The sequence below is a fragment of the Platalea leucorodia genome (assembly GCF_965183815.1).
Source record: "Platalea leucorodia genome assembly, chromosome: 6".
Classification (NCBI taxonomy): domain Eukaryota; kingdom Metazoa; phylum Chordata; class Aves; order Pelecaniformes; family Threskiornithidae; genus Platalea; species Platalea leucorodia.
In genome coordinates, this window is record NC_138828.1 from 76303171 (window position 1) to 76329423 (window position 26253).

The 26253-nt window shown below is 37.7% G+C and overlaps 1 protein-coding gene across 1 annotated transcript; it reads left to right on the forward strand.

Moving 5' to 3' along the window:
- Positions 1-250: 250 nt before the first annotated feature.
- NOP14 (NOP14 nucleolar protein) lies at positions 251-24890 on the forward strand. Its single transcript, XM_082316000.1, has 18 exons — positions 251-674; positions 2771-2905; positions 3755-3896; positions 4469-4614; positions 5047-5184; positions 7379-7501; positions 8710-8841; positions 10223-10532; positions 11846-11976; positions 12223-12308; positions 13974-14109; positions 15975-16076; positions 16871-17024; positions 20614-20773; positions 21623-21770; positions 22738-22856; positions 24087-24242; positions 24602-24890. Exons 1-18 carry the CDS (start codon positions 477-479, stop codon positions 24699-24701), a joined length of 2616 nt encoding a protein of 871 aa, XP_082172126.1. The 5' UTR covers positions 251-476; the 3' UTR covers positions 24702-24890.
- Positions 24891-26253: the final 1363 nt, after the last annotated feature.

The following is a 26253-nucleotide window of genomic DNA, read 5'->3' on the forward strand; positions in this document are numbered from 1 at the left end:
CGCGTCACAGCGCTCGCGTCTCCCCGGCGCCCGCCGCGCTGTGCGTGCTGGGATATGTAGTGCGTTAGACCTTCCCCGGCCTCTCCCCCGCCTCGCCCCACAGCGGGAGGGGAGGAGAGCGGCCATTCTCGCGATACTTGGGCGAAACTCTCGCGAGAGGTGGGAGGCTGCCGGTGCGTGTGTGGTGCGGCCGGGGCACGCCGGCTTCAGGGAAGCGCCGGTACCGCTGCCCGCCCCGCCCCGCCCCGCCCCGCGCCCCGCTCCGCGCCCCCCCCCGCCGGCTCCCACGGGGTTGGGAGGAGCGTCGCAGGGCAGTGGCCAGGCCCGAGGGGTAGCGCGGGGGTCTCTCCTTGTCCCCCCGCCCCGAGCGCCATTTTGTTCGGCCTGTTTGCACCTCCAGCCCTGGCCCCCGCACTCTGAGTGAGTACTGAGCCTCTCCTTCCCCACACGCATCCGCGCAGGCAGCCAGGCCCAAAATGGGGAAGGCAGCTAAGCGGAAGCGAAAGGTGTCAGCGCCCTCCACGGCCAGGGGTGCTGTGAAGTCAGCTATGGCCAAGGTCAAGAGCAACCCCTTTGAGGTGAAGGTCAACAGGCAGAAGTTTAACATCTTGGGGAGGAAGACCAAGAATGATGTGGGGCTGCCTGGTGTCTCACGGTCCAAGGCCATCAAGAAGGTAAGAGGACATCAGAAGTTGGGAGGAAGGATGGCATCTGTAGATGTAGCTGTGGTGGAGAGGCGATAAGCCTGGAGCCATCTCAGGTGAGATAAGAGACTGCCTCCGTTGTGCGCAGGAGGAGTGGCTGGTCACCTCACGTTGCTCAAATGGTGATGGAAAGCTTGCTGAATTTGGTCTCCCTCCAGTGCAATTCACAGGGTTCAGTAGTGCAAGTTTCCCTTATTGCATATGTGGGAATGATTCTCTTTTCAGATTACCCAGGTCCGGAATACAACGGCACATGTTCTCAGCAAGCAAATACTGGACCAGGGTACAGGTGGTTGTCGGTATACATTATGTTGCTCAGTTTTGTTTGCTGCAGGATGTTAAGCTTCTTTATAATGGTGCAGCATTGCTGTAATATTGAAAGCTTGAAAGGGCACTAAGGTCTGAATGCAGTGAGAACTGTGTAGCTGAAAAGAAACTACCATTGATTTGGAAAACGTGTTGCATTGTAGAAGTATGTTGGCATGCAAAATAATGATCTGTCCTCATTGCTCTCATAAGAATGACCATACAACTTAAGAAGAGTAAATCTTTTCTCTTCCACCCTTCCACCGTTTTAAAATGGCCTCTTTTTTTTTTTTCTGTACTGACATCACTAGCTACCTGACCAAAATCCGTAATGCATAAGGGAGAATGTTGTGTCATACTAAGCATCTGGGATTCCAGCAAATTACCCTGTCCTTGAGTGAAGCACTGGAATTTTGTATGATCTGTCCCTTCAAACAAACCAGGAGAGAAGTTGAAACTCTCTGTTAAAGCTGAAAAAAGCATGATTTGAAAGTTTGTCCCTGAGATTCTCTCTGACGTGTTACATACAATCTGTTGTGGAACAGAATTTAAAGCACTTGCTGAAAAGACAAGTTCTTTTTAAAAATAGTGCGGCAAAAGGAAATAGATAGTTTATCATTTTGCATTGTGAGAGGTGATGCATTAAATAATTTTTTATCAATGAGAGAGGACATCAAATAAGTGATAAACAAAAGTGCTTTTACGTATCCAAGGTATTAAGACAAGTTAAAGTTCATGAACAGTGTTTAAGCTGCATGAAAATTTATATAGTCTGTGCAAGAAGTAAATACAAGGTAGAACTGGCACAATAGTAGATGAAACCTGAGTTCTGGTGTCACAGCAGCACCTGAAAGTTGTGAATGCTCAGTGAGGCTGCAGAGGCCTGTTGTAGGAAACAGCCTTTTCCTTTGGTGCAGTGGTTTGTGAGTTCCTGGTCGTGTGAAGAGCAACAGTACCTTTCCGTAAGATTCGGTTAACGTGTTTTAAATAAAAATGGATTTTTTTTTTCCAGTCTAAACATGACTGGCATTTTCTTCCTTTAGAAACTATATAATATCTTCAGCACGAAATTATAAATTAACTTTCAGTCTTCATTACTAGTTGTCCATATTTTAGAAAACTTTAAGAATGTTAAATACCACATTTTAAGGTCTTTGAGTTTTATTTAATAGTAAGGTAAATCAAATGCTTGTCACGAATTAGATCACTGGCATTGAAAAGTAAACCTGTCTCCTTACCTGTACCATAAGTACAGCACATACTACCTCATATAGGTCTGCTAAACTTCCTTTTACTGCTTTGATGTATAACCTCCCTGTGCTCAACACTAAAGTAGAGAGCTAAATGTGCGTACCCACTTCGGTTTTTTTCTGTCTTAGATGACAAGACCAAAAGAGGTTCAGCTGACACTGGGGCTTTTTTGCTTTCTTTAATATGTTATTCTTGTACACTAAGCTTCAGACAAATCAGAATTCTTCAGTAGCAATGCAGAGTTTTTATAGGTGATAAAATAAAGGCGAGATACAGTGTACCATATTTTATCTTCATATGGGCAGCTTGTAAGAGAACTTGATGACTCTGAATATATTGTATGAGCTTCCCATCTGTTTTCTTGTTAATTTTCCCTTCTCTTTCATTGCATTCTGATAAATTAGATTATGTTGCCAGGACACCATGGAGCCTTTTTTGCCTTGGCTTTGAAAGTAGTTACTCTCTTTGCTTTTTAATTTGATCTCCTTTTTTTTTTTTTTTTCTTCTAGCGCACCCAAACATTACTGAAAGAATATAAAGAAAGGGAAAAGGCAAATGTGTTTAAAGATAAACGTTTTGGTGAATATAACACCAAAATAAGTCCAGAGGAAAAGATGATCAGACGATTCACTTTGGAAAGACAGGTAAAGTACAACAAACAAACTCCAAACCACAAGAAACGCTTGACCTTTTAGGTTGGGAGTGTCCCCCTTAACAGAGGGTTTCGCCGGGTAATGCTTTTTGATTTTATACGTTTGGAACTTTTATGGAAAAGCAATTTTTTGTGGGAATCCAAAATTTTTCATGAAAACTTTCTGGTTTTGCAAGACAAGTTTTTGAAGCAGAAATTTCTTTGAGCACTTTTGAGCACTGATGTGCAAGAAAGCCAGTTTTAAGCACGTTCATTGATTGATTGGTTTTCTTGGACTGCTTTGACTACTGTGATTTGGGAATTGAATTCAGAAAAGGCAACCACCATCAAGTACACTTTGAGATTCCAGTACAGCTGTTGAACAGCAGCCATTTCATTTGCTGACTAGAAGAACTCTGTAACTTGCTGTCATTCTGTAATGTGAATTATATGTGCAGTAAGTTTTTTTCTGCCTCATCATACTCAGTCTCCAGAATTGAATAGTGTAATATCATATTCTACTGATAAATTTGTATAGGTTATAGTCTGTTTCATTAGGCCTGAAATGTAGTAATTAAGAATTGATGTTACTGATATAAAACTTAAGCTTCCTTGGTTTTCTGAGTTACTTCATCTCTACATTAGCGTAAGAATAAGAGAGACGTCATACTCCCTTGTTTACCGTTTAATGTATTTGAATGAAAGTATTGGCCTGGTAGCGCTCTTATTGCAGTGTTCTGTTCTAGCAGAACATTGGAATAAGAATCTCCTCAACTAGCATTAAAAGTACAGGCTTTGTCAATCTATTGCCTGGGAACTAAAAGTCTTCCATTATTTAATTGGTTTGTTTTACTATTTTTAGCAAAATTATGGAAAGAAGAATATCTATAATCTTAATGAAGATGAGGAATTGACTCATTATGGCCAATCTTTGGCAGAAATTGAAAAACTAAATGATATTATTGATAGTGACAGTGACACAGAAGAAAGAGGAACACTGTCAGGTAAGGCATGTCAGCTAGTATCCCACTGCTGGTTTTATTGTTGGTACATGTATGTCATTTGTTCGGTACTGTCTTTCATTAAGAAAGAATATTATGTAATTGGTTGGGATGTTTAAGCCAGGTTTGATTACTACTTAACCACACACAGAACAGCTCTCAAGTTTAGCAGATGTGAAGTTGGAACTACGTACCTGGCAGGCTGCTTTGGTCTGTGGGCTTTTCAGCATACATAGGGACCTGCATTTTGAGCCCTTTGGGCAGAATCTGAGGTGTGAGTTTTCTGGTTGCTTTCTTGCACCTCTGCACCTAAATACTAGTTAAAATATTGAAAAAAAAACATGTTCCTACCTTGTACAAAATGTTATTGTGTCTAGCAATACACAAAATTATGTGTCTAGCATCAATCTCTTTTGGTATGGCCTTTCCCATAGGGATGGGAATAGTACATGATTGATTTAATAGTTTTAATTGCTCCCATTCTCAAAGAAGAGGGAGATGTCTGCTGTCCCAGCAGCAGCAGCACTCATGTATGCATTTGAAAAGGATTCACAATCTACTTTTTTTTTTTCTAGCCGAATTAACTGCTGCTCACTTCGGAGGGGGTGGAGGCCTCCTTCGTAAAAAAGCGTCAAGTGGGCAGCAAGATGAAGAGGAGGAAAAACCTAAATCTAGGAAGGAACTCATAGAAGAGATGATAGCCAGATCTAAACAAGAAAAGGTGAGTTTTTAGCCCTGAAGTATAAATGAGCATGATTAAGAAGCTGTCACAATTTCTGTCTTTGCAGAATAAAATAGTAGTGGCATAGAAAACAAAGGAGATGGCTGTCTAGGAGAAGAGTCCAAGCTCCTTGAATAAAGTCCATCTGACTTTGTGGACATTTTAGGATATGCATTGAATATCTGCTCTTCTTTTGTATCCCCAAATCTCCCCTTCTGTTGACTCCTAACTTGTTTTCTATATGCAACCCTTATGCCATTCAGTGTAAATTTATACTGCTTCTTCCACAAAGAATGTTTACACCTTTAAAATGTTAAATATTTAATATTATTCATTTGTTAAAGACAGCATTTTGGTTCTACAATGTAAATGCCATATCTTGTTCATCTGAATGTAACTGCTGCATTTGGTTTTGTTATGTTTTTTTTCTAGCAAGAGAGGCAAACTCGGAGAGAAAGTGCATTAGAACTCACAGAAAAGCTTGACAATGACTGGAAGGAAATCCAAACCCTTATTGCCCGCAAAACCCCAAAGTCAGAGAGAAAGGACAAAGAAGTAGAAAAACCCAAGGTAAGGTTTTGGCTGGATTACCTTCTTTTGTTCTAATAACTTGTGGTTTTGACTCGTAGTGGCTGAAGTATACGGCAGAGTTCATCACTTTGTAGAATAAAATGCTGCCTGCTATTCACATTAAAGGAATGCTACAGTTTTAGGATAGTTTGTTTGGTTGGAGGAATATAGGGGTTTATATGATTTATCTGAATTTAATTACCTATCAAATCTGAGAGAGGTTGCAGGTTCAACAACACTGTTGGCTACAGCTTATTTTTACAGCAAATACATTTTCTTGAAGAATTAAAATTATTGAGAACATTGACTTAGTTTGAATGCCTTTGCAGTGTTCCTTGAATAAAACAACTTTTATTTGACAGTAAACATTTCCTCGTAAATTGGGTACTGTCTCTACAAAAAGCGAATGAAAATATTTAACTTTTAAATAGATATCTTATGGTCTCAAAGCTTTTTCTATCATTCCTATTTTACACTAAGGGAAATAAACTTTTAAATCTAAGAATAGGTGTTGTAATGCATTGCGCTGTTTTTTTTTATTGTATAAATTTTGTGTTATATTGCAGAACATTGTGAATTTCCATTTATTTCTTGGCAGTAGAATTCAGTTTTTGAAAGATCAAACTAATGAACTGATCTTATATTAAAACTGATCTCAAATAATGAACAGAAGATACCGGATCAAAAGTTCATATTTTGATGTAGTGATTTTTGTTTTTAAGATGTTTCATAATATGCTGAATACTCTAGTATGTTGGTAATGTGGTATCTTAGACAAAAAATTTGTCATCATAATTTGTTGAAAAGGAAGATTAGATTCCCTTGCTTCATGTGTGTGGATCCAATTCGAGAATTATCAAGGATGCAAAGTAATGGATCTGGGAATTAGTAATGCTCTATAACATTATTGTTGAATTGGAGAAAATTATCTAGTCATGTGTGAGAAGACAAATTCCTAGAACTGAATTTTAGAGAAGCTGTATGGTTTAGTGACTTAAGCAGGTATCAAGAAGACTCTAGTCACAAGTCCAGTGAAATCTCTGCTAGCGACTGTTTTCCCAAGTATGCTGCTTAAACTCACTGAATGTCAGCATCCCTTTTTGTTTTCTTTAAGGTAGACATCTGTGTAACTAAGATAACAAAGACTTAGCCCGTGTCTGACAGTATAAAGTGAAATGTAATCTATAAATTTATTAATTCAAGCTGCTTTTGAGAAAATAGAATTTTATGAAAAAACAATATTTTAAAGTTTTTCAACTAATAATTAAACTAGTTTTTAGTTAAGATACTATTTGTAAGTTTTTTCAGTTGTGAGTAACTTAAATGCGGGAGGGGAGGAGTTCCAGGAGAATTTCTATTCAAGTGTTCATTCCATTCCTTGTCTTAATGCTTAGTTGAATGTTCTTGCAGCTTTCTTTGGGAACGGTCTTTTCCTTATATCTTAACAGTCTGTCCTGGTTTCAGCTGGGATAGAGTTAATTTTCTTCCTGGTAGCCGGTATGGTGCTGTGTTTTGGGTTTAGGGTGAGACCAATGTCCATGATACACTGATGTTTTGATTCTTGCTAAGGAGTGCTAAGCTGTTGCTAAATAGTTGCTGAGTAGTGCTTACACTGGCCAAGGACTGTTCAGCTTCCCATGCTCTGCCTGGTGCCCAAAAAGCTGGGAGGGGGCACAGCCAGGGGGGCTGACCCAGACTGGCCAAAGGGCTGTTCCATACCATATGACGTCATGCTCAGTATAGAAACTGGGGGAAGAAGAAGGAAGGGGGGGGGGGGACTTGAGGCGTGATGGCGTTTGTCTTCCCAAGTAACCCTTACACGTGATGGAGCCCTGCTTTCCTGGGGGTGGCCAAACACCTGCCTGCCCGTGGGCAGTAGCAAATTAATTCCTTGTTTTGCTTTGTTTGTATGCGCAGCTTTTGCTTTACCTATTTAACTGTTCTATTTTTATTTTACTTCAATTATTAAACTGTTCTTATCTCAACCCACGAGTGTTCTCCCTTTTACCCTTCCTATTCTCTCCCCCATCCCACCAAGGTGGGAGGGAGAGAGCGGCTGCATGGTGTTTAGCTGCTAGCTGGGGTTAAACCACGACACAGTCTTATTTCTTAGCTGCTAGTCTGGCAGAGGGGTGACTGCAAAGCAGAATAATAAAACTTAAGATAATAAACAATTATATAAATATTTCTTTAGCCTGATGAATATGATATGATTGTTCGAGAACTTGGATTCGAGATGAAAGCAAAACCTTCAGAAAGGATGAAGACAGAAGAAGAATTGGCAAAAGAGGAGCAGGCGCGACTCCAGAAGCTGGAGGTACACAATTTATGGTTTTAGATTGTTTTGTGGCCTGTCTTTTGGGAGTGACCACTTACATTCATTCCTTGACCTTAGATTGAAAGTGGTTGTACTAAACTGGAATTCATCAGAGGGTGAATTCAGGAAATCTTCTGTTTGTGTTTTGTTTGCAATCTGATACTACAACAAAAAAACAGGCTTAGTACATGACTAGCGAGGTTTATGAAATGAGTTGATCTTTCTTCAATAAAAATGTAATACCACTTTGATTTGCCTTTAAATGTTTTAAATTATTCAGTTGAGAGGTGCTTCTAAGTCAGTAAGGGGGAGTATCATGTTGCACAGCAGTTGAATTAATACACTGGCAAGTCATTTATTGTTTTCTTCTGGTGTTGCAAGAGTCTTCCAGTGGTAGCATGTATATAGCTTTGCTTTGCAGAGGAATAAGATTCTGTGGGGAAATGTTGCATGTTCTTTCTGTTACATGGAGCTCTGAGTCTTACAGAAAGAATGAATAATTTGGTAAATGTTTCTCTCCTTTTTTTCTTTTGGTATACTAGGGACGCTTTTAGGACCACAGGTATTCAGCACCTTCAGGTTACCTCAGAACAGCTCAGTAGCTAATAGCAGAACAGAAAGAAGGATTTATTTTCTTTTCTGTTCTTGTCATCTTATTTGATGCACAGTCTATCTGGTTGCCCAGGTGGAAATCCTTTTGTAAATGAATGGTTCAGATATTGCCCATTGAGTCTATTTACAAATTTAGTATATCTTAAAAATCTTGGGATATGATTGTGTTTACTACAAACTTGTTACACATATGGGAAACGCAGATAAACACTGCAGAATCATAAAACACTTTAGAAGGTTGCATTTTCTAGTAATGAAGCATTGTCTCATAAGCAAAACAGATAGATAAATTTTAAAATAAGATAACATAATGCTTCTGGTAAAACCAGTTTTAAAGCCTTCCAAATAAGATAATCCAATTGTGTATGTGCTCTTATCAGATTGCACTTCCCAGAAAAAATACAGCATCATGAGCTTTTGCCCATGATTTCTCAAGTTGCTGGTTTTTCTTTTCATCAACTTGTTGAGTAATCTCAGTTAGCTTTTTTTCTTTGATTTTCTTAGCTGTAGTATTTGAGGGATCTTCCATTCTGGTGTAGTTACCTGATTGATCTAGATGGCTCACATCTGTGTGTGGTATTTCTTCTAAAACACAGGCAGATCGACTACGTCGAATGTGTGGAATAGATGAACAGGCGACTAAAAAGAAACCCAGCCACGTGTCAGCTGATGATCTAGCTGACGGCTTTGTCCTGGATCAAGATGACAGACGTTTATTGTCTTACAAGGTAAGGTTTAAAATTTCAGAATTTTCAGAGTTCTGAAAAAAGATGGGAAAATCAGTTTGGAAGTGACCTCTGTGGAGACCTCTAGTCCAACCGCCTGCTCAAAGTAAGGTCACCTATGAAATCACCAGTTTGCTCAGGGGTTTGCCTAGTCCATTCTTGGAAAATCTCCAAGAATGGAGGCTGTACATCTCTCTGGGCAGCCTGTTCCACTGACTGTCCTTACTGTGAAAAAGTTTCTCTTTATATCCAGTCTGAACATCTCTTGTTTCAACTCTAGGCCTGTTGTTTCTCATTCTCCTGCTGCAGACTGTGATGAAGGGTGTTGCTCTGCCTTCTCAATGATCTCCCTTGTAGATACTGGAAGGTGGTTATTTGGTCCAGGCTGAACAAGCCCAGGTCTGCCTCTCCTCATAGGGCAGGTGCCTCAGCCCCTCAACAGTCTTGGCTTTCTGCTGAACTTGCTGCAGTTTATAGATGTCATTCTTGTATTTGAAGGCCCAAAACTGGACACTGTATTCTGTGCAGTCTTATGAGTGTCAAGGAGAGGGGAATAGTTGTGTCCCTCAGTCTGCTGACTATACTCCTGCTATTACAGTAGCCTTCTATGCTGTTAGTCTACTGGGCTGAATAGAGGGCTTTAGCCCCTCTGGTCTTGTTTTTTTTTTTTTTTTTTTTCCTTTTATTTCTGCTGTATTTGATAAAACTTCCACCAAATTTCAGCCTGAGGATGTGTGGGTTTCTGAAAGAACCTTTCCCCTGTGAAGTAGTTTTGATTAAGGTGGCAGAGCAATATAACCTTAAAGCTGATGTAGTGAGTCACCCTGACTGTGGTGCACGTGTGTGCATACTGATCCTCTCATCCTCTTACCTGTAAGTAGCAAGGAAATTGCTGTTGCCCTCGAAGGGGAGAATACTAATTGTGAATGTGAATTTAAACTGATGATTAATAAAATCAGGATGGGAACAAGTATTTATCTGATATGCTATTTTAATACATAGCAGGAATTTATTTTTTTTAACCAAGAATGCTTCTGTAAGGGATGTTGATTTCTGCCCCCCCCCATTTCATCTGCTAGTAGTTTTTACTACTAGTTTTTACTAGTCTTGATTCTTTTAGTCCTCATATACTACCTCCTATTCTTTCAGTTTCTTACAGCCCCTTGGAAATACCCTGCTATTCTTATATTTGTATGCATGTTCTCTTAAAACCCCTTCTTGGTCGACACTGCTGCCATTCACTGCTTGGTCAGGGTAGCAAGGCTCAGATCCTGTTCATGTGTATTTAATACATAGTGATTTGCATATTTGCTTTGCATAGTGATTCTGGCGAGGTGCTGTCACTTTATCAGTGTTTTAGCTGGCTTATTTTCTCTACTAACAGGATGGAAAAATTAATATTGAAAATGAAGAGGAGGAGGAAAAAGACAAGGAGGAAGAGGAAGAAGAGGAAGGTGGGGAGGAAGATAATGAGAATGAAGAAGAAAGTGAGGAAGAATCTGCTAATGAAGATGAGGAGGATAGTGCTGCAGATAGCCACTCTGATCTTGAATCTGACCTTGAGAGTGAAGAAGAAGCTGCAGGGAATAAAGAACAGAAGAAACACAAGACAAATGAAAATGAATCACAGAATGTGGAGGAACTAGATCAAAAAATGGAAGCTGCCAAATCAGAGCTTCCCTATACATTTGCGGGTAAGCAAAGGACTGATCCAGAGATCCCTGTTGTCTTCAGGGGGTTTGTAACCAGTCTCTTTCTCTGCCCTGTAGGATCTTATGTATTCCTGTTCAGCCTTGAAGTTTTGCTTCATAGTTGTCTTCTACTATTCCAAGAGTAGCCAGTTCACTTAGCTGTTCACTAAGATCAGCCCTAATCATGCTATGAGCAGTGGGAACCAGATCTGTTTCACCCCAGAGCTGTTTCTGCTCCTCCAAGCAGCCTTAAAATGGGAAGATAAATACTGGAGAGAAAAATGAAAAGATCTTTACTCCTTTCTAAAGGCCACCAACACATCCAATCCAAAGTGCTAATGTTTTGCATAGGGGAAGCCAGAATAGCATTCTCTTATCTATATTTAAATGAGGAAAGGTTACTTTCTCTGGTGTTTGGACTGACATTTTTGTCAGAGAAGTTGCTTGGAGAGACAGGATTCTGAGGTTTAATCCCTGTGATGTAACATGGCAGTATTGTTAAATAGAGACACTCGAAGTTTGACTCCTTTTGGGTCTGTGCCTAGGAGGAAGGAGAAGGCATGTTTCAAGTAGTACACAAAACATTAATTAATATTAAGTACATGATGCATCTAACTATTGTCCTAGTATAGATTCCTCTAACAAAAGTATCTGTCGCAAGATTAAACAACCTTTCAAACAACTTCCTTAAGTGCTTGCATTTTTCCATCAAAAGACAATAACTTATGTTACACAAAGCCTTTTAAATTGTATTCAGGTTTTGCTTTAACCAGAAAGCAGTCACATTGAAATAACTCAAAAAACTTGAACGAGTTAGGATGTTTTCTAGCATGTGAACTTATGCAAAAGACTAAACGTATGGCAGGTTCTTTGTTTGGTTGTTTTTTATAATTATTTTCTATTAGTGGCAAGAGTCTTACTTTTCTTGATATCCTTCATACAAAAGCTAGTTAGGTGTGAATTAAACATAGAGCTAATTGTATTATGGTAAATTTATGGTTGAATGTGTGCTTAAGTTCAGTTCTGCTTTGTGTGTGTGAACATAGGTGTGCTCAGCTTAGGCAGCAAATACAGGATGAATTGAATGTTGATCGTTGAAAAACATTTACGTTATTTTCTAACTTATGTTCACATATATAATGTTACATATATGCTGATAGATTATTAGTGTTTAAAAGGTGATTATTTAAAAGCAATATGGTATCTTTTTTTTTTCTGAATAATAACATTTTCAAATTGGAAATTTGTTAGATGTTCACTTGAATTAAATATGTTAAGTTTGAGATTTTTGGTCAATTTTTGTTTTTACTTTCTAGTTCCTGAGTCCTATGAGACATTTAAGTCTTTATTGGCTGGAAGAACAATAGAAGAACAGCTTATTATACTGGAGAGAATTCAGAAATGCAATCATCCAAGCCTTGCAGTGGGAAACAAAGCAAAGTTGGAAGTATGGTGTTTTTGTTGTGTTGTTTTGTTTTAAGGTTTAAAATTAACTTTGAATTCCAGACTAAGTTTTAGTCAGTATTCAGGAAGCAGTATCAAACATACATGCTTCTATGTTGTGAACAGCAATAGAATCAACATACCACTCTTCATTTTCTAACTTCTGTATCACTGTTCTTTTGTGCTGTTTAAGACTATGTTCAATGAAAAAAAAGCCCCTAATAATTTTAACATAATATGTTTCTTGCAGAAATTGTTTGGCTTCCTTCTGGAGTATATTGGGGAGTTAGCAACTCTGGATTTACCAGAGCTCAGAACAATTGACAAACTGGTCCTGTAAGTAATAGATCCTATGGACTTCTATTCCTTTATGATTTAAAGAGAAAAGCTACCTAGGGTAAAGCATTTAGCATGTTGTTTTTTTCATATAGTCCTGTAGGGATTGTAGGCAACTGATAACTCTCCAGCTCTATAATGTTTTAACTTTTTTTCATGTATTGCTTGACATATTAATTGTACCAAGACATTTTCAAAACCTCAGAATGTAATTTTTGATCTGCAAAATGCTTGCCATGGGTAGTGGATAAGTAGTACCATGTATGCATGCAAATTTCTGTATATGAAGTTATTCAGACTGCTGATTAAGGGTTTTAAGCTTTGCAATGACAGTGGGCAGTTCTCTTTTGCAATCTTTATTTTTTCCATGGGTTTCCATTCTATGAATTCGCTCGTGGAACTAGATGAAAATGGAATTAAAGAGTGGCGTAGTAAGCTCGTACAAAAGTTCCAAATAAACACTTTGCAGGAAGTTGTGAATTTGATGGTGTTGTCTTCAAATACCTAACAGGCAGTTTTAGTGACGACAGCCAAATTTGTCTGAGGGATACAGCAAAGGAGGAGAGTCAATGGGGACCGACTGCAACAAGGGAAATTCCAGTTAGATGTAAGGAAAAAAAATCTTCACAGCAAAGGTGCTGAATGTTTAAACAAGTTTCCCAGAGAGGCTGTGGAATCTCCACACTTGAAGATACACAGAACTCCACAAAGCCATGAGCAGCCTGATCCAGCTTTGAAGTTAGCCATGCTTTGAGCAGGGGATTGCATCAGATGATCTCCAAAGGTCCCTTCCAACCAAAATTAGTCTGTGATTCCTCTCTTGACTTTGCAGGCTAGACAGCTTTCTTTCAGTGAGTTATTTGTATGTAGTTTTCAGCATATGTTTTTTATTTCATGCTAAAATCGACAAGCCTTAAAAAAAAAAAATCAGTTATGTGCAGCTTTAGCATTCATTGCTCTGTTGCATTCATCAGCAAGAGCACTGACCCGTTGATACTGTCACACATGCTGGGGCTTTGTAAAAAAGTGTAAACACATTTTGATTGTCTTCTAGAACTGGGATTTATTAATATCACTACAGACATTTTTAACTGAAAATGCTGGCAAAACTCTGACCAAACCGATGCAGACTCCTGACTGCATCTCCCTGTAGGCACTGACCATAGGTCAGGAGCTGACCTAACTTTTTGTGGATATTTTTTTCTTGTTTTAAGAAATAATTTTGCTAACCACGTTGCTGCCTCACATGTTGTTTAACATTGCTTAAGAGTATTTAGAGTAGTGGGCTGCCTAGTATGTGCCAGCATACCTCAGTGCAGTAAAATGTAGGGTTAGGAGATTCACAAAGATGTTTTAACCATAGCAGATGATTTGGGAGTATATTATAAAATTTTTAATTATTTTTTATGTAAGATTTAGATACCACCAAATCAAAGATTATCTCACAAGGCCCAATGAAAAATATGTGTCTTTGTAAACTAAAAGTATTACAACAATCTATATGCTGGGTGGCTATTTCTAAAAAAGAATAATTTGTTTCAGGGAATTTGTTATTGTTATAATGTAGATGGAACACAAGAAGTCTTCCTACAGGTGCTTAAAAATTAGGTTTTTTATTAACATCAATAGTGTAACTTGATCATGACTTACATTTCTTGTTAATAGGCCATTGTACAATCTTTGCCAGATGTTTCCTGAGGCAGCCAGTGACAGTATTAAGTTTATCCTTCGAGACGCTGCTCATGATATGGAAGAAGTATTTGAAGTCAAAGGCCGTGCAACATTTCCAGGTTTAGACACGGTAACGAATGCATACTGCTAGGAAAATCTCTTGTTCTTTCCATTAGTACAGAAATGCCAGTAAATGTGAGATGACATTAAATTTAATTTTATATTTCAAAGTATGTAATGAATTATTAGCATCTGTGACTTTTTCGTTTTTTCAATATTTTAAATTGCCTCTCTGGAGATAAGTTGTAACAAAAAAAAAAAAAATCCTGAGAAACAAACAACCCCCTCCACACACATTCTTTAGAATAGAAGTGTGACTCTTTAATATTAATAAGGGGAAAAGATGTTAAAATTGCCACACGAGTTTTCATAGCAGAACATTCTTTGTTTTCCTGATGAAACTTACGTGGGTAGTTTTAGGAAGAAGTGATATTGTCAGTTATGTCCTGGTTTCTTTAATTGTGTAAAGTGCAAATGTTTAAAAAAGTGCTCCGTAGAAGTGCACTATCTCCTAGGTTAACAAAAATAACAATGAAATATTATTATGGGTATAAAAATACAACATTTCTTAGTACTTTAGGTATGATAACTGCTAAATTAATGACTCAGAAAGAACTGACCTTTCCTTCTTATATTAGTAATATTTCAAAATTTCAGTGCCCATGCCAAATGGGAACAGACTCCTTTTTCACCGTCTAGGTAAATGGCTGTTAGGGAATTCAGGAGTGGAGCGTATGAAAAATGAGTATTTGTTTATTGTAGTAAAAAGTTTCAAAGGCAAACCATAAGTCAGTAATCCAAAGGGAGCTACTTGTTTTGTGTCTCCCAGCTTGATGAAGCAGTGCTGCCTAATGGAATAGTTAGACTATTGAAAGAAAATAGACTGAAGGATTTGCTTAGAAGGCTTGGTTCTTACAGCTTGGAAAATATTTATATTGAGTTCTTTTGAAGAGTCTTTATTCAGGATGTTTTGGATTTTGCAGGAAATGTATTGTAGAAAGCTTTTAACTTCTATTTTTATTTTGTCACTGTCACCTTTATGACAGCAATTGCACTTCTGACTTATTCGCTTCAGTGGACTTTTTCAGGTTTCAAGCCATCATTATCTTTTAGGGTGGAATTATATCACTCTCCTATTCTCAAAGCACTTGTTTGAATGAACGTTCCTTAGACCAGTTGTGTTAGTAGACCTTATATGTGCCTATAGTTAATCTAACCTGAAATTTGGACTCTGGTATTTAGTAACGAAACCAGTCAAGAGAATATTTGTTTATGACAGAAACTTCATCGAGAGAAACAGAGCTGAAACAATAAAACTTTACTTGTGTCTAGCTTACTGTGTAAATATCCACTTAATAAGTTTCAGAATAACCTTGCAACTGATGTTTAACATCCTTATGGTCTTGACAGGAGGTCACTCTAACAAGTCCCTCTTCAGTAAAAGTGTACCTAATTGCTGTTTAGTTCTTTTGGCTGCAACCGTTGTTTGTTGATGTGTGCTAGTGCCTGAGGATCCTGGTCAGTTAATTATCTGTGTTGAGGACCTGTTGAAAGGTGTCACAGGTCCTGTGTGGCCGCTTGCTCATTTGTTTGTGGTATGAGAGCATGTGATTGTGGTGGGCTGAAGGGGGTCAGATTTTCTTATGGAGTAAATAGGGTGGGGAGGCATAGTTCCCTCTTGGTTGTTCTTTCAGCTGCCTCGTTGAATTAATGCAATGTGAGACCTATAATGGATATTCCATTTTCTTATGTAACTTAAACAGTCGTCTCAATAAATAGGTCACGTATCATATCAGATTTCTCAAAATTACGCATATTGTATTTTTTGACTACTACATAGCAGTTACTCATTCATCAGTTACATATGTGTAAAGTCAAGATCCTGGAAAGAATGTCTTACTATATTTTGCCTTACTCTGTTTTATGTGCTATCAGCTTATTTATTTGAAAATTACATCTCTACTGTTTCCAACTTCTGACTTCTGGCATCCAGTTGTAACACCTGCTTTTATATACATGAGTCAGCTACTTACTAAGGTATGTCTGTGATGTTGTATCTCAGTATATAACTTCATTTCCTTGTTTCTTCCTAGGACTCCAAATATATGTGTTAGCATTAATGTATATATTGGAAATGTACTGAAAAGGCAGCTTTGTGTTTGGTATAGTCACAGGTAATAATTGGAAGAAAAAGTGAAGAGGAAGAAACCCTTGCAGAGTACAGTCCAACTCACAAAACCATATCTAATCATTTTTTCAAGCTGTCACACAAGAATTCCTTATATGGCAAATTACATAGGACTAATAGAACAGACTGAATACAGTCTGAAATCTTTCATTAGTGATTTCCATATATTGCATTTGTTCCTACTGAAGAACGATATTTACTTAAAAATTGACAGTATTTGTTTTCCTTGAAAATGTACCTAATGCAATGCATTGCAGTGCAGTTAAAATATGTCCTTATTTTTCTATCCAAATATCCTGTTTATATGTTTTGAAAGTCTTGAGCTAGTTGTTCTATTGCTGTCAGATATCCAAGTTGCTCTGAGCCTTATATTTCCTTGGTTCATTTCTGAAGAACTTATTGTTTGTGGTTTAGCACCTTCTAGTGGCTAAACCAGTTCTGTCAGATGACTTACTCAATTCTGCATGTACTCTTTAGTGAGGGCAAGGGAAATCCAATATGTTTTTCATGTAAGTCCAAAGGGTGTAATTTTATGGATTTTAAATGTGCACAACTTATTTAATATTTCTGCTTTTGGGGAGATCCTATATTTGTGATGCATAGACTTTTAATTATGAATATTTTGTGCTTTTTATTTTTTTAGTGTCGCATCACAACATTGCAAGATGTTATTAAAGGTTTATTTATATGCTGTTTGTTCCTGGAATATGTATCTCTCTCCAGAAGATTTGTACCAGAACTCATCAATTTTCTTCTTGGAGTACTTCACATATCTCTACCCAAAAAACAGGCCCAGGGTGAGTTTGTTTAGAGTAAATGAGTAATAAATTTTAGTATTAGGGTTTATCTTTTAAATTTCAATAAAAATATTTCACACTGAATTTATCGTTTTGAACGAAAGACGAAAATCATCTGCTAGGTTAGCCATACACAACCTTGATTCTTGGGCATCTTGTTATGAACTAGATCCTCTAGTGTTATTGGCAGGAAGGAAAGAACTGAAGTTTATTAAAGGAAATGAAGTCATGTTGCCCACAGTGCAGTATTTTTGCAATATTGTTGTTCTAAATAGACTGTGATTGGACTGTGCTCTGAAATTCACAGTTCCTAACGGATTCCCGATGAGTACCCTGTATGTTCACAGTGAGGCACAGCTAATGCTGCAGACACCCTCCCTCTTCAGCTAATAGCCACATCACCGAGATAAATGAGAGAAGTGTATCACAAAGTCAGTCTTTTTCCTTTTTATTTATTTGACGTGGATTTGTTGTTGTGTAACAGAGGGCAGGAATCCCCACAACCAGGATTAGTCTGTGCTGTAACATAATTGTGTAAACTTAGCAACTTCCACAGACAACAGGGAGAAAAAAAACTTGCGTCTCTTCAATTTGATTCATATGCTAGCAAATTACTTTTATTTGGCAGTCTTCCTCTTTCTTTGACTTTTTCTTTTGGATTTGTTTCTAGCTTTAAAGTTATTCTAGATCTGGGACTTTTTTGTTGACAAATTTAGTGACAATAATTCACTTACAAGGAGTTTTGTCAGAGCATAGTAACAAATTCATGTGTTAGTGTCTCTCTCTGGGTCACTCTGAGTGTCACTTAGCATGCATGAAGAGACTCTGCAGGCAGGATATTCTCAAGTGAAAAATTCAATTATTTGTTGGCAAACTCACAAGACATCTGGGATTTAATGAACTACAGGCTATGTATTAATATGCTCATCACTCTTGATAAGACACCTGAAGAGTCTCTGTTCTCTAGGTAGTCATCAGTCTGGTAAGGAAGGTTCAGCTTCTGTTGCTGCAGGATTCCAGTACATCTTCAGTAGTACTGAGTGGTTGTCTTGCAGCTCCCTTCTTTTTTTTTCCCCTTTAGGATTTTTATGCCTTTCCATGCTGGCATTTTTTTTTACTCTCGAATTCTTGAGCTACTAATGATCCCTTTCTCAACAAGCTTAGCACTGCAGTTTCACCTTTTTTATCTTGTATGGCTGTACCCTGTACAGATTTTCTCCCAGCTGCTTCTCACAGCTTAGCAGTTTCCTCTGAAGTGTGAGCCAAGGTTACACAGCTGGGCTGCATCAGAGCTAAGCCCTGGATTCTCAGAACACAGGCAGCTGAACTCTTAGAAGAAGGTGGGAAGAGGTTACAGAGTGGGTGGGTTACATAGCACTTAAAGTATTTTCTCCTTTCTGTAATCTCTTAGGAATGTTTAATCTACAAAGGGTTTTGGTACAGTTAAAATATAGGATTCTTCAAAATCAGATAAGAAACTATTTCAAAATATTTAGTGGTAATTGATGATCAAGTGTTAACCTTTTTTTTTTTTTCATTTTCTTTGTATTTCTGTTAATGATTTTGCACTAGTTGAATTTGTGTGTTTTTGGTTTCTGTTAGCAGTAAGGAAAAGCTTGATGAGAGAGATGTTAGAGGCACAGTGTTCTCTTTGAGAATTTTTCAGTCAATATTGATGTTTTGAAGTTATCAAAGTATCCGATCATGTTTTTAAATATTCATGGTGGAAGTATTGCTAATAAATGGGATGGTTAGGCTGTCAACACAGAATATTTTAAAATGAGCACACATCCAGTTCTCTGGAATGTTGATATACTGTCACACCAAAAAATTTTGGGGGGTTCAATTTTGACAGTAAGTAGAATCAGCAAATAGAACTCTTAGTGTTTTAATTTTATGAGCTCGATCCATAGATTTCTCACATGAAGAAATTACATGGAATGCAACTTCATAAACGACTGAAATACAGTCTGCTTTAGACTTAAAAAACAATTATTACCTTAAAAAAGGAGAAAAGCTGGAGGTGGAGGGAGTGGGAAGGAATTGTCATTGTTCATAGCGTTAGCTAATAGAATTGTTAATGAGATCTGCTATCCTCTCACAAGTAAAGCAGATAATAAAACTCACATATTTTAGTTCCTGATCTTGCCTATGTCTATGTGTCTCATAATCTCTCACAACTTTGGGTCTCAAACCTTATGAATTGTTATTTAAACATACTGTCTTCTGGCTTGTCTGCAAAGAGCCATGTACATCTTCTAGAGCATGTAAATAATCTTAACTTACAGTTTGAAAAAGTTTTGAAATAAGTTCCATTGCAAGCTTGCAGGACATAAGGAAAACAAGAGAAAAAAAAAAAAAAGGGTGCAGTAGAGAGGCTGTGGATTATTTTTTCCCTTAGCCATGAAATTCCTCAGATGCTTCTTTCATGTTGCTCTATAAGTACCATTTCACAGATCAGCTTATGATCAGAAGCGCGGTGAGTCTTAAGCGTTTTCTGTATGCCCTGCCCCAGTATGTATTCTGTGTTCCGTGCTATTCTTGTTTTAAAACTGCTTGGCTGGAGTGGGAGAGGACTTTACATCATGAATCTGAGGCCCCCTGCTGAGAGGTCGTGGGAGAGGCTTGGTGATGTACTGCAACGGGGGGCTCTCCCTGCTCCAGCTCCTGTGCTGCCTGACCACTTTCTGGTCGAAGCCTCCTATTTGTAACTCCGTGGGAAAATCCCATGACTGCCCTTTCCTCTTAAGCATATACAATACTCAATCCTCACTGGCAGTTTAACTGTGCATCTGGTGCGACCATCCAACCAATTCCTTATCCACTGAGTGGTCCACCTGTCAAATCCACGTCTCTCCATTTTAGACACAAGGATGTTGTGTGTTCCAGTATCACATGCTTTGCACAAGTCCAGGTAGATGACATCAATCACTCTTCCTTTATCCACCAATGCTGTAACCCTGTTGTAGAAGGCCACCAAATTTGTTAGGCACAATTTGCCCTTAGTGAAGCCATGTTGTCTGTCACCAGTCACCTCTCTGTTTTCCATCTGCCTTAGCATAGTTTCCGGGAGGATCTGCTCCATGATCTTGCTGGGCACAGAGGTGAGACTGACTGGCCTGTAGTTCCCTGGGTCTTCCTTTTTTCTCTCTTTAAAAATCGGGTTATTTTTCTCCTTTTCTAGTCACTTTACCAGTCTGACACAACTTCTCAAATAAGGGTAGTGGCTTAGCAACTTCATCTGCCACTTCCCTCAGGACCCACGGATGCATCTCGTTAGGTCCCGTGGACTTGTGCATCTTCAGGTTCCTTAGATGGTCTCAAACCTGGTGTTCTCTTACAGTGGACAGTATTTCATTCTCCCAGGCCCTGGCTTTGGATTCTGTGAATTGGGCGGCGTGGCTAGAGCACTCACCTAGGATTGTACCCATGCTCCAGTGCTTTCCATTATTTTAGAAAAATATAATACTGATAAAGTATTTTTTAAGACAGCATGGTTAAAAATGTAAAAAGAGTTCTTGGTTTTTCTTCCTTCAGAAAGAACACCTAGAATTGATCTTGTTTAATGATTATTGTTCTTGTTTTTTAGGCTATACTGTAGTGCATCCATTTACACCAGTGGGGAAAAATTTAGAACTGCTTTTGGTGTGTGATAAGAAGGATCTGCAAAGTTGGCAGAAGCAAAATCTGCCATTGAGCGCTGTGACTAGGTTGAACGAAACCAGCAGAACAGAAATGAATCATATCAGGTATGTAGGGAACGTGAACAAAAGAAATCCGCAACAGACCATCTTTTTGGGTAGTCTCAGTGACAGTGCTCTTTAGGAGTAAAAATAGTAGTGAGTTGTTCTGCTTTAATTTTATGGTACTGCTCTGTAGCATGTGAAATTGCTAATCTTTTGCCAGAACATTATGCAGAGTACTTGTTAGAGTGCTCAGCCCTTCCATTCCTTTTTGGTACAGCTGTGAACTGATGAGGATGATGTAGAGACAGAGGAGGTGCTCACTACTTTGAACTGTCAAGCTCTTCAGAAGCAAATAACAGTATTTACATACAAATACTATGTTAAAAAGTGTCACTTAAGTAATAAAACACTGAAGTTAGGAAAGACCACAATTAAATGTGTTCATTAACCATGTTCAGCCTCATTTTTCACCTTGTGCATGTGTTACACTGTAACTTATTTCAGGGATGAGTAAGCATTTTGTTATGAAGTTCAAAATGAAACCCAAAACCAAAACAACTAATTCTGTTTCAGAAAAGTTTTATAACTTCAGAACCAGTAGCAGAACACTTTTAGAACCAGTATAAAAACTTCTTCCTCTATAGAAGTGGCAAAGACAAAATACTGGCTTGTGCTCTGTGAGCTGACAAAGATTTGTTGCTAATGGATTTCTTGGGTATTTGCTTATAGTAGGAGAGTGAAATTTTTAGTCTGAATTAACAGCTAGAAACAGCCTTTTAACTGGTTCTGTCAGGCAGTCTTAATAGTAGACACTGTTAATGCTCCCAAATTTAATTAATTTGATTCATTTTATTTGAAAATCCACTACAGTTTTTGCAAGTGAAATTGTTGAATTCTTTTGTGCATTAACAGGTTATCATGTCTAGCCCTGTGTTTTGACCTTATTAAAAAATGTGCAGCTCTGTATGAGTCTTTACCATCGTTCCATGAAATAATGCATCCTGTCAGAATACTTCTTACACAACATGTGCCAATGAATGAATACCCTGAACAAATGCAGGTATGTGTTCCTCAAGAATGAAATAATTGATATGATTGTTTTATTAATAAATTCTGTCATCTTCATCTGTGCTTAAACGAACAGAAACCAAGTATAAGCATCAGTGAGGTTTTTTTCAAGGGTCAGGCATTTGTCTATTATGCTCTTCAAAAATCATAGTGATGTTTCTGTGGAAAAACCAAAGAAGAGTGCAGAGTGTTTAGAAAAGATATTTTTTCACTGTGTCTCTTATCTTGCCTCTCTAATTGAAGAGAATAGCACTTAGCTTGTAATAATTCCATGAGTGACTTAATTTATAAGAACAGTAGTCCAGTCATCCAGTTGCTTTTGTACTTTCGTAATGAATCTGTAAGACCTTGGTACAACCAAATACATGCACCAAATTGATGAGGTAGTATTTATAACTGTCTAAGTAAAACTAACGTAAATATGCCTGGTCAGCTACCTTACTTAAAGCAGGGCAGTTGTTTATTTTTCTAGCAATGAGGTTCAAATTTTTAATCTGTCTCTTCTGAACGTAGCAGAATTGTCCTCTTCTCAAAGAGGCATCATGAAATATCCTCAGAGAACAAGATTTTGTAATGTAAATGATGCAGAATGGCCTATATTTTTGCCATAAAAATAAACAAAATGAACAATCATCCTTAAAATGACCCTTAAAATGAAAGGTAGAATCTGAGTTAAACTGGCTTTAGTCTTGCTTCTTCCTCTGTTAGGTGAAACTACCTGCAGACCTTTCTTATTGTGCGTGATGCCATCTTAATAGACTTCCAAAAGTGTCTAAAAATTATCCAGCCTGGAAGGCTTACAGCATTTCAGTGTTAGCAGTGTTCTAATGAATAGCAGGGATCTTAGCCAGAAAAAGGACATACGGGGAGAACGTTACTGTTGATTCAATTTACAATAGTTTGTGAATTATGGTGTCTTTGATATGCCTTTAAAATTGTAATTTGATTTGCATTTTCAGGAATGGTACCACAGTGCTCTGAAAGAGATAGAGAACAAAGTAAAGCACTATACCCCACTGATATGTGAGAAAAAGAAGCCAGTGCCATTGAAACAGTATACGCCTAAAATTGTGAAAGTGTAAGTAAAGCAACACTTGATGCAAAGGAAAAGTGCATTTAAACATTAAGATTCTCAGCAGGCTAGAAGGATTTGGAAAACAGGACATAAAACATATAACTGTTTTTCTGCTAGATTTTGTGCACAAATCACAAGGGACCAGCTACTTGGGTGGTAGGGAGGGAAAGAAAAAGGGAGGAATTCTAAGAAACAGAGCAAAGATTACCTTGTGGAAAAAATAGCACTAGAAATCAACTCTTCCCCATATAATCTGTTGTAAATTAATAAATTTTGAGATGAAAAGAGGGTGTTGTTGTTATCTAGTCAGGTGCTTTACCGAATGCTCTGTCAAGCACTCAAGTCGGAAGAACAACAGCGAGTAGTTCACATGTATATGAACTGTAGGAAGGTAAGGATGGATGGTGAAAGTACGGAGGGATGCTTCACTGGTGCAAAAGATAAGGCAGACTATTCCTGTACTCTGCATCACAGATCGTAACAAATAACCAGTCAGATTAAGCATTCCTTTAAGCATACTTACGTGCCCCATTCCTCTCTTTCCTCCAGCCAAGCAGCTTTCTACCTTCCAACAGTAGCAATGACAAAAAACATTGGGGTTTTTTTCCCATTTTTTGCAATGCAATGACCATGTGCATTTTTTTAGTCTGTTTTGGAATTAAATTTTAATAACACGAGTTTGGTTTTGTAGATAATAGAACAGTATTCTGATTCAGGAAGTCTGCCTGATATTGGCTGCTGACTTATTTAGCCATGTTGGTTATTTACAGGGGCATAAATTGTCTGCCTTATTTATTCTAGTAATTGAAGAGAACAGCTTTCCTCTGCCGTACACATTTATCCCCAAGTAACTGATCAGACTTCTGTAGAATTCATCTGCAGAGAAGGTCTGCAAAAAGTTAAAATACATTGGGAGATTCCATCTTTCTCCAGGCGTCTTTCATTCTTCTACTCTAGCTTTTTCAGTCTGTTCAAAATGCAGGTGACATATGAGGCACTGAAGTGTAAATGTTGTCTGCTTGTTGTTTGCATGATGATGACATGCAGTTAGAAGGTCTGGGGAGTGTTTCTCTGGTGTGTTCATTGAGCAGCTCCTTATTTTGCAAGTTAATCATATAATATGCAGGAATTAAAATACCGAGTTAGTGTTCATGCAAAAACTCACTCCTTATAAGCATGAAAAAGTTGTTTTTGTTAAGGCGTACTGTGTTCACACATACATTCTCATTTCAGTTTAGAGTTTGGAAGAAAGCAGGGAGGCAGCAAGAAGGAGCAAGAAAGAAAGCAGTTGATTCAGAAGCATAAACGTGAACTTAAAGGAGCTATTCGTGAGATTCGAAAAGATAACCAGTTTCTGGCTAGAATGCAACTTTCAGAAATCATGGAGAGGTAATGTAGCCTTTGTTTCAGCACCACTCTGGGGGCTTTCTGCTGTGCGTTCATTTCTTTGCTGCATGCCAAGACTGACAATAATGATCAACCATACTAAACTTAAATAAATGAAATTAGACAATTTGGGGAAAAAAACAAACATTTTCAATAGATATCATTTAAAATATTTTCAACTTTGCAGTTTCATTTCTCTAGTTTAAGAATATGCAGAATGTTTTTCTTTAAAGTGTGCGTTGGTGAAATTTAAGAGGTGGGGGGCCTTTTATAAATTAATAATTATTGTCTAAATATACTTACTTATTTTCCCTAATATAATCCTTCTGAAATATTTTATATGTTAATTATTTGTTTTACAGAGATTCAGCCAGAAAAAGAAAAGTGAAAGAGCTGCTTGGTAGCCTTGCTACACAGGAAGGTGAATGGAAAGCAATGAAAAGGAAAAAAGGGAAGAATTAATTGGGACTGTCTACAGCAGGAAACTTTGTTTTTACTGCCATATAAAATACCTCAATCCTATGGCTTTTGAACAGATTTTAATTGCATTCTTTGGATGCATTCCTTTTGAGGAGACAACATCAGCAGATCTGTCTGAAAAAGTGAACCTGCTTATTGGAAAAATCCACAGGTTTTCATAAGGAAAATAAACGTAACACTTTTGTATGTGGTATAGTTCTGTTTATTTTAATAATAGAGAATATTTGGATGAATAATCAGAATTCTTAGGTGTGTGTGACCAGGTTTCAGTCTAACTTGAACTACACACACACACACACACACACACACAAAATTGTAGAGCAGAAACCTTTTGTTATCTTTTTAATATTGAATAATTGCAGGCAGCTCTCGTAATGGTAGTATATTTGTAATTTAACCAGTAACATTTTAATTAGTCTATAGCATTGGGACATTCTAATTCATGTATTCAGTGAAGTAATGGAATTGGCTTTCAAGCAGAAGTCCTTTGATAATGCTGTACATCCATTCATCTCTTCAGTAAGTTTTCAATTGAGCAGAGCTCTGAAATTCTTAATAATCTAGGGTGGTTAACTAGAATTCCTCAGTGTATTCATAACTGTCGGATTTAAGTGGATAGTGAAATCCTTAACTCTCTTCCACTTACGTTATCATGTATGTCTAATTACTGATAACTGCCCAGCATTACTTTGGAAAACATCTGCTCTTCAAATAGAGCCAATGAATACTTCTAACGCTTTCTTTTTTTGTACTATATTTGTGAAGAAACATTGCAATAAGACAAAGAGCATCACAGTTATTTAAAGGTGCTAGTCTGAACTAGGTTCGCTATTCAGGTATTCACTGTAATCTACCTGTTTGGTAAGTTCAGTGACACTTGTTATGCATTGAAGAAAATTGTAATATTTTCTTGGAAAACTCTTATGAAAATGAAATCCACTTTCACAATAACGTTCCAATTTCAGTCTAAAGAACAAACTATAAAGAACATCCTATAAAGAATGAACTAATGGCCATGGTTCTTCACAAAAACAAACAAGCAAACAAAACCCCAAAACCTCTTCCATTTTTAAACACTGTTCCTTGATCTGAACTCTTGTGTTTTGGCCAATAAGTAACTTAGACATGGTATTGCTTACCTACCGTTCATGAAGGAGGACTCAAACACTGGCAGTAAATCTGATTTATCAGTTAGGCTTGGTTGTTTCAGACTAGGTTAGAATGTTTTCTTTGTTCTGTGTTTTTTGGGGGCTTTGGGGTTTTTTTTCAAATGTGACTCAGAATGGAAGCAGAACTAAAACTAGGAGGGGATGAGTTGAAACACTTAAGCTTTACATTTAAACTCTAATGACAAAACTATCTTTGTAAGGTAAGTCTTGTTAAAGGTTTACCTATGTATGTTTCTTAAAAGAGAAAAGCACTTTATTTGAAGAAAATGGCTTTTATTGAATCTCAGTGCAATTTTAGCAATGCAAGTAATAGGTGATTATTATGAGCTCTTTTGGCTTGCAAAGCCAGTTGTTTTAAGTGTTAA

Bases quoted from the DNA above. Each gene is read 5' to 3' on its own strand.
- NOP14 (XM_082316000.1), top strand. From the start codon at position 477: ATGGGGAAGGCAGCTAAGCGGAAGCGAAAGGTGTCAGCGCCCTCCACG. The intron at 7,502-8,709 runs GTACACAATTTA...TCTAAAACACAG, and splicing joins CGCGACTCCAGAAGCTGGAG to GCAGATCGACTACGTCGAAT. The intron at 22,857-24,086 runs GTAAGTAAAGCA...TTCTCATTTCAG, and splicing joins ACGCCTAAAATTGTGAAAGT to TTTAGAGTTTGGAAGAAAGC.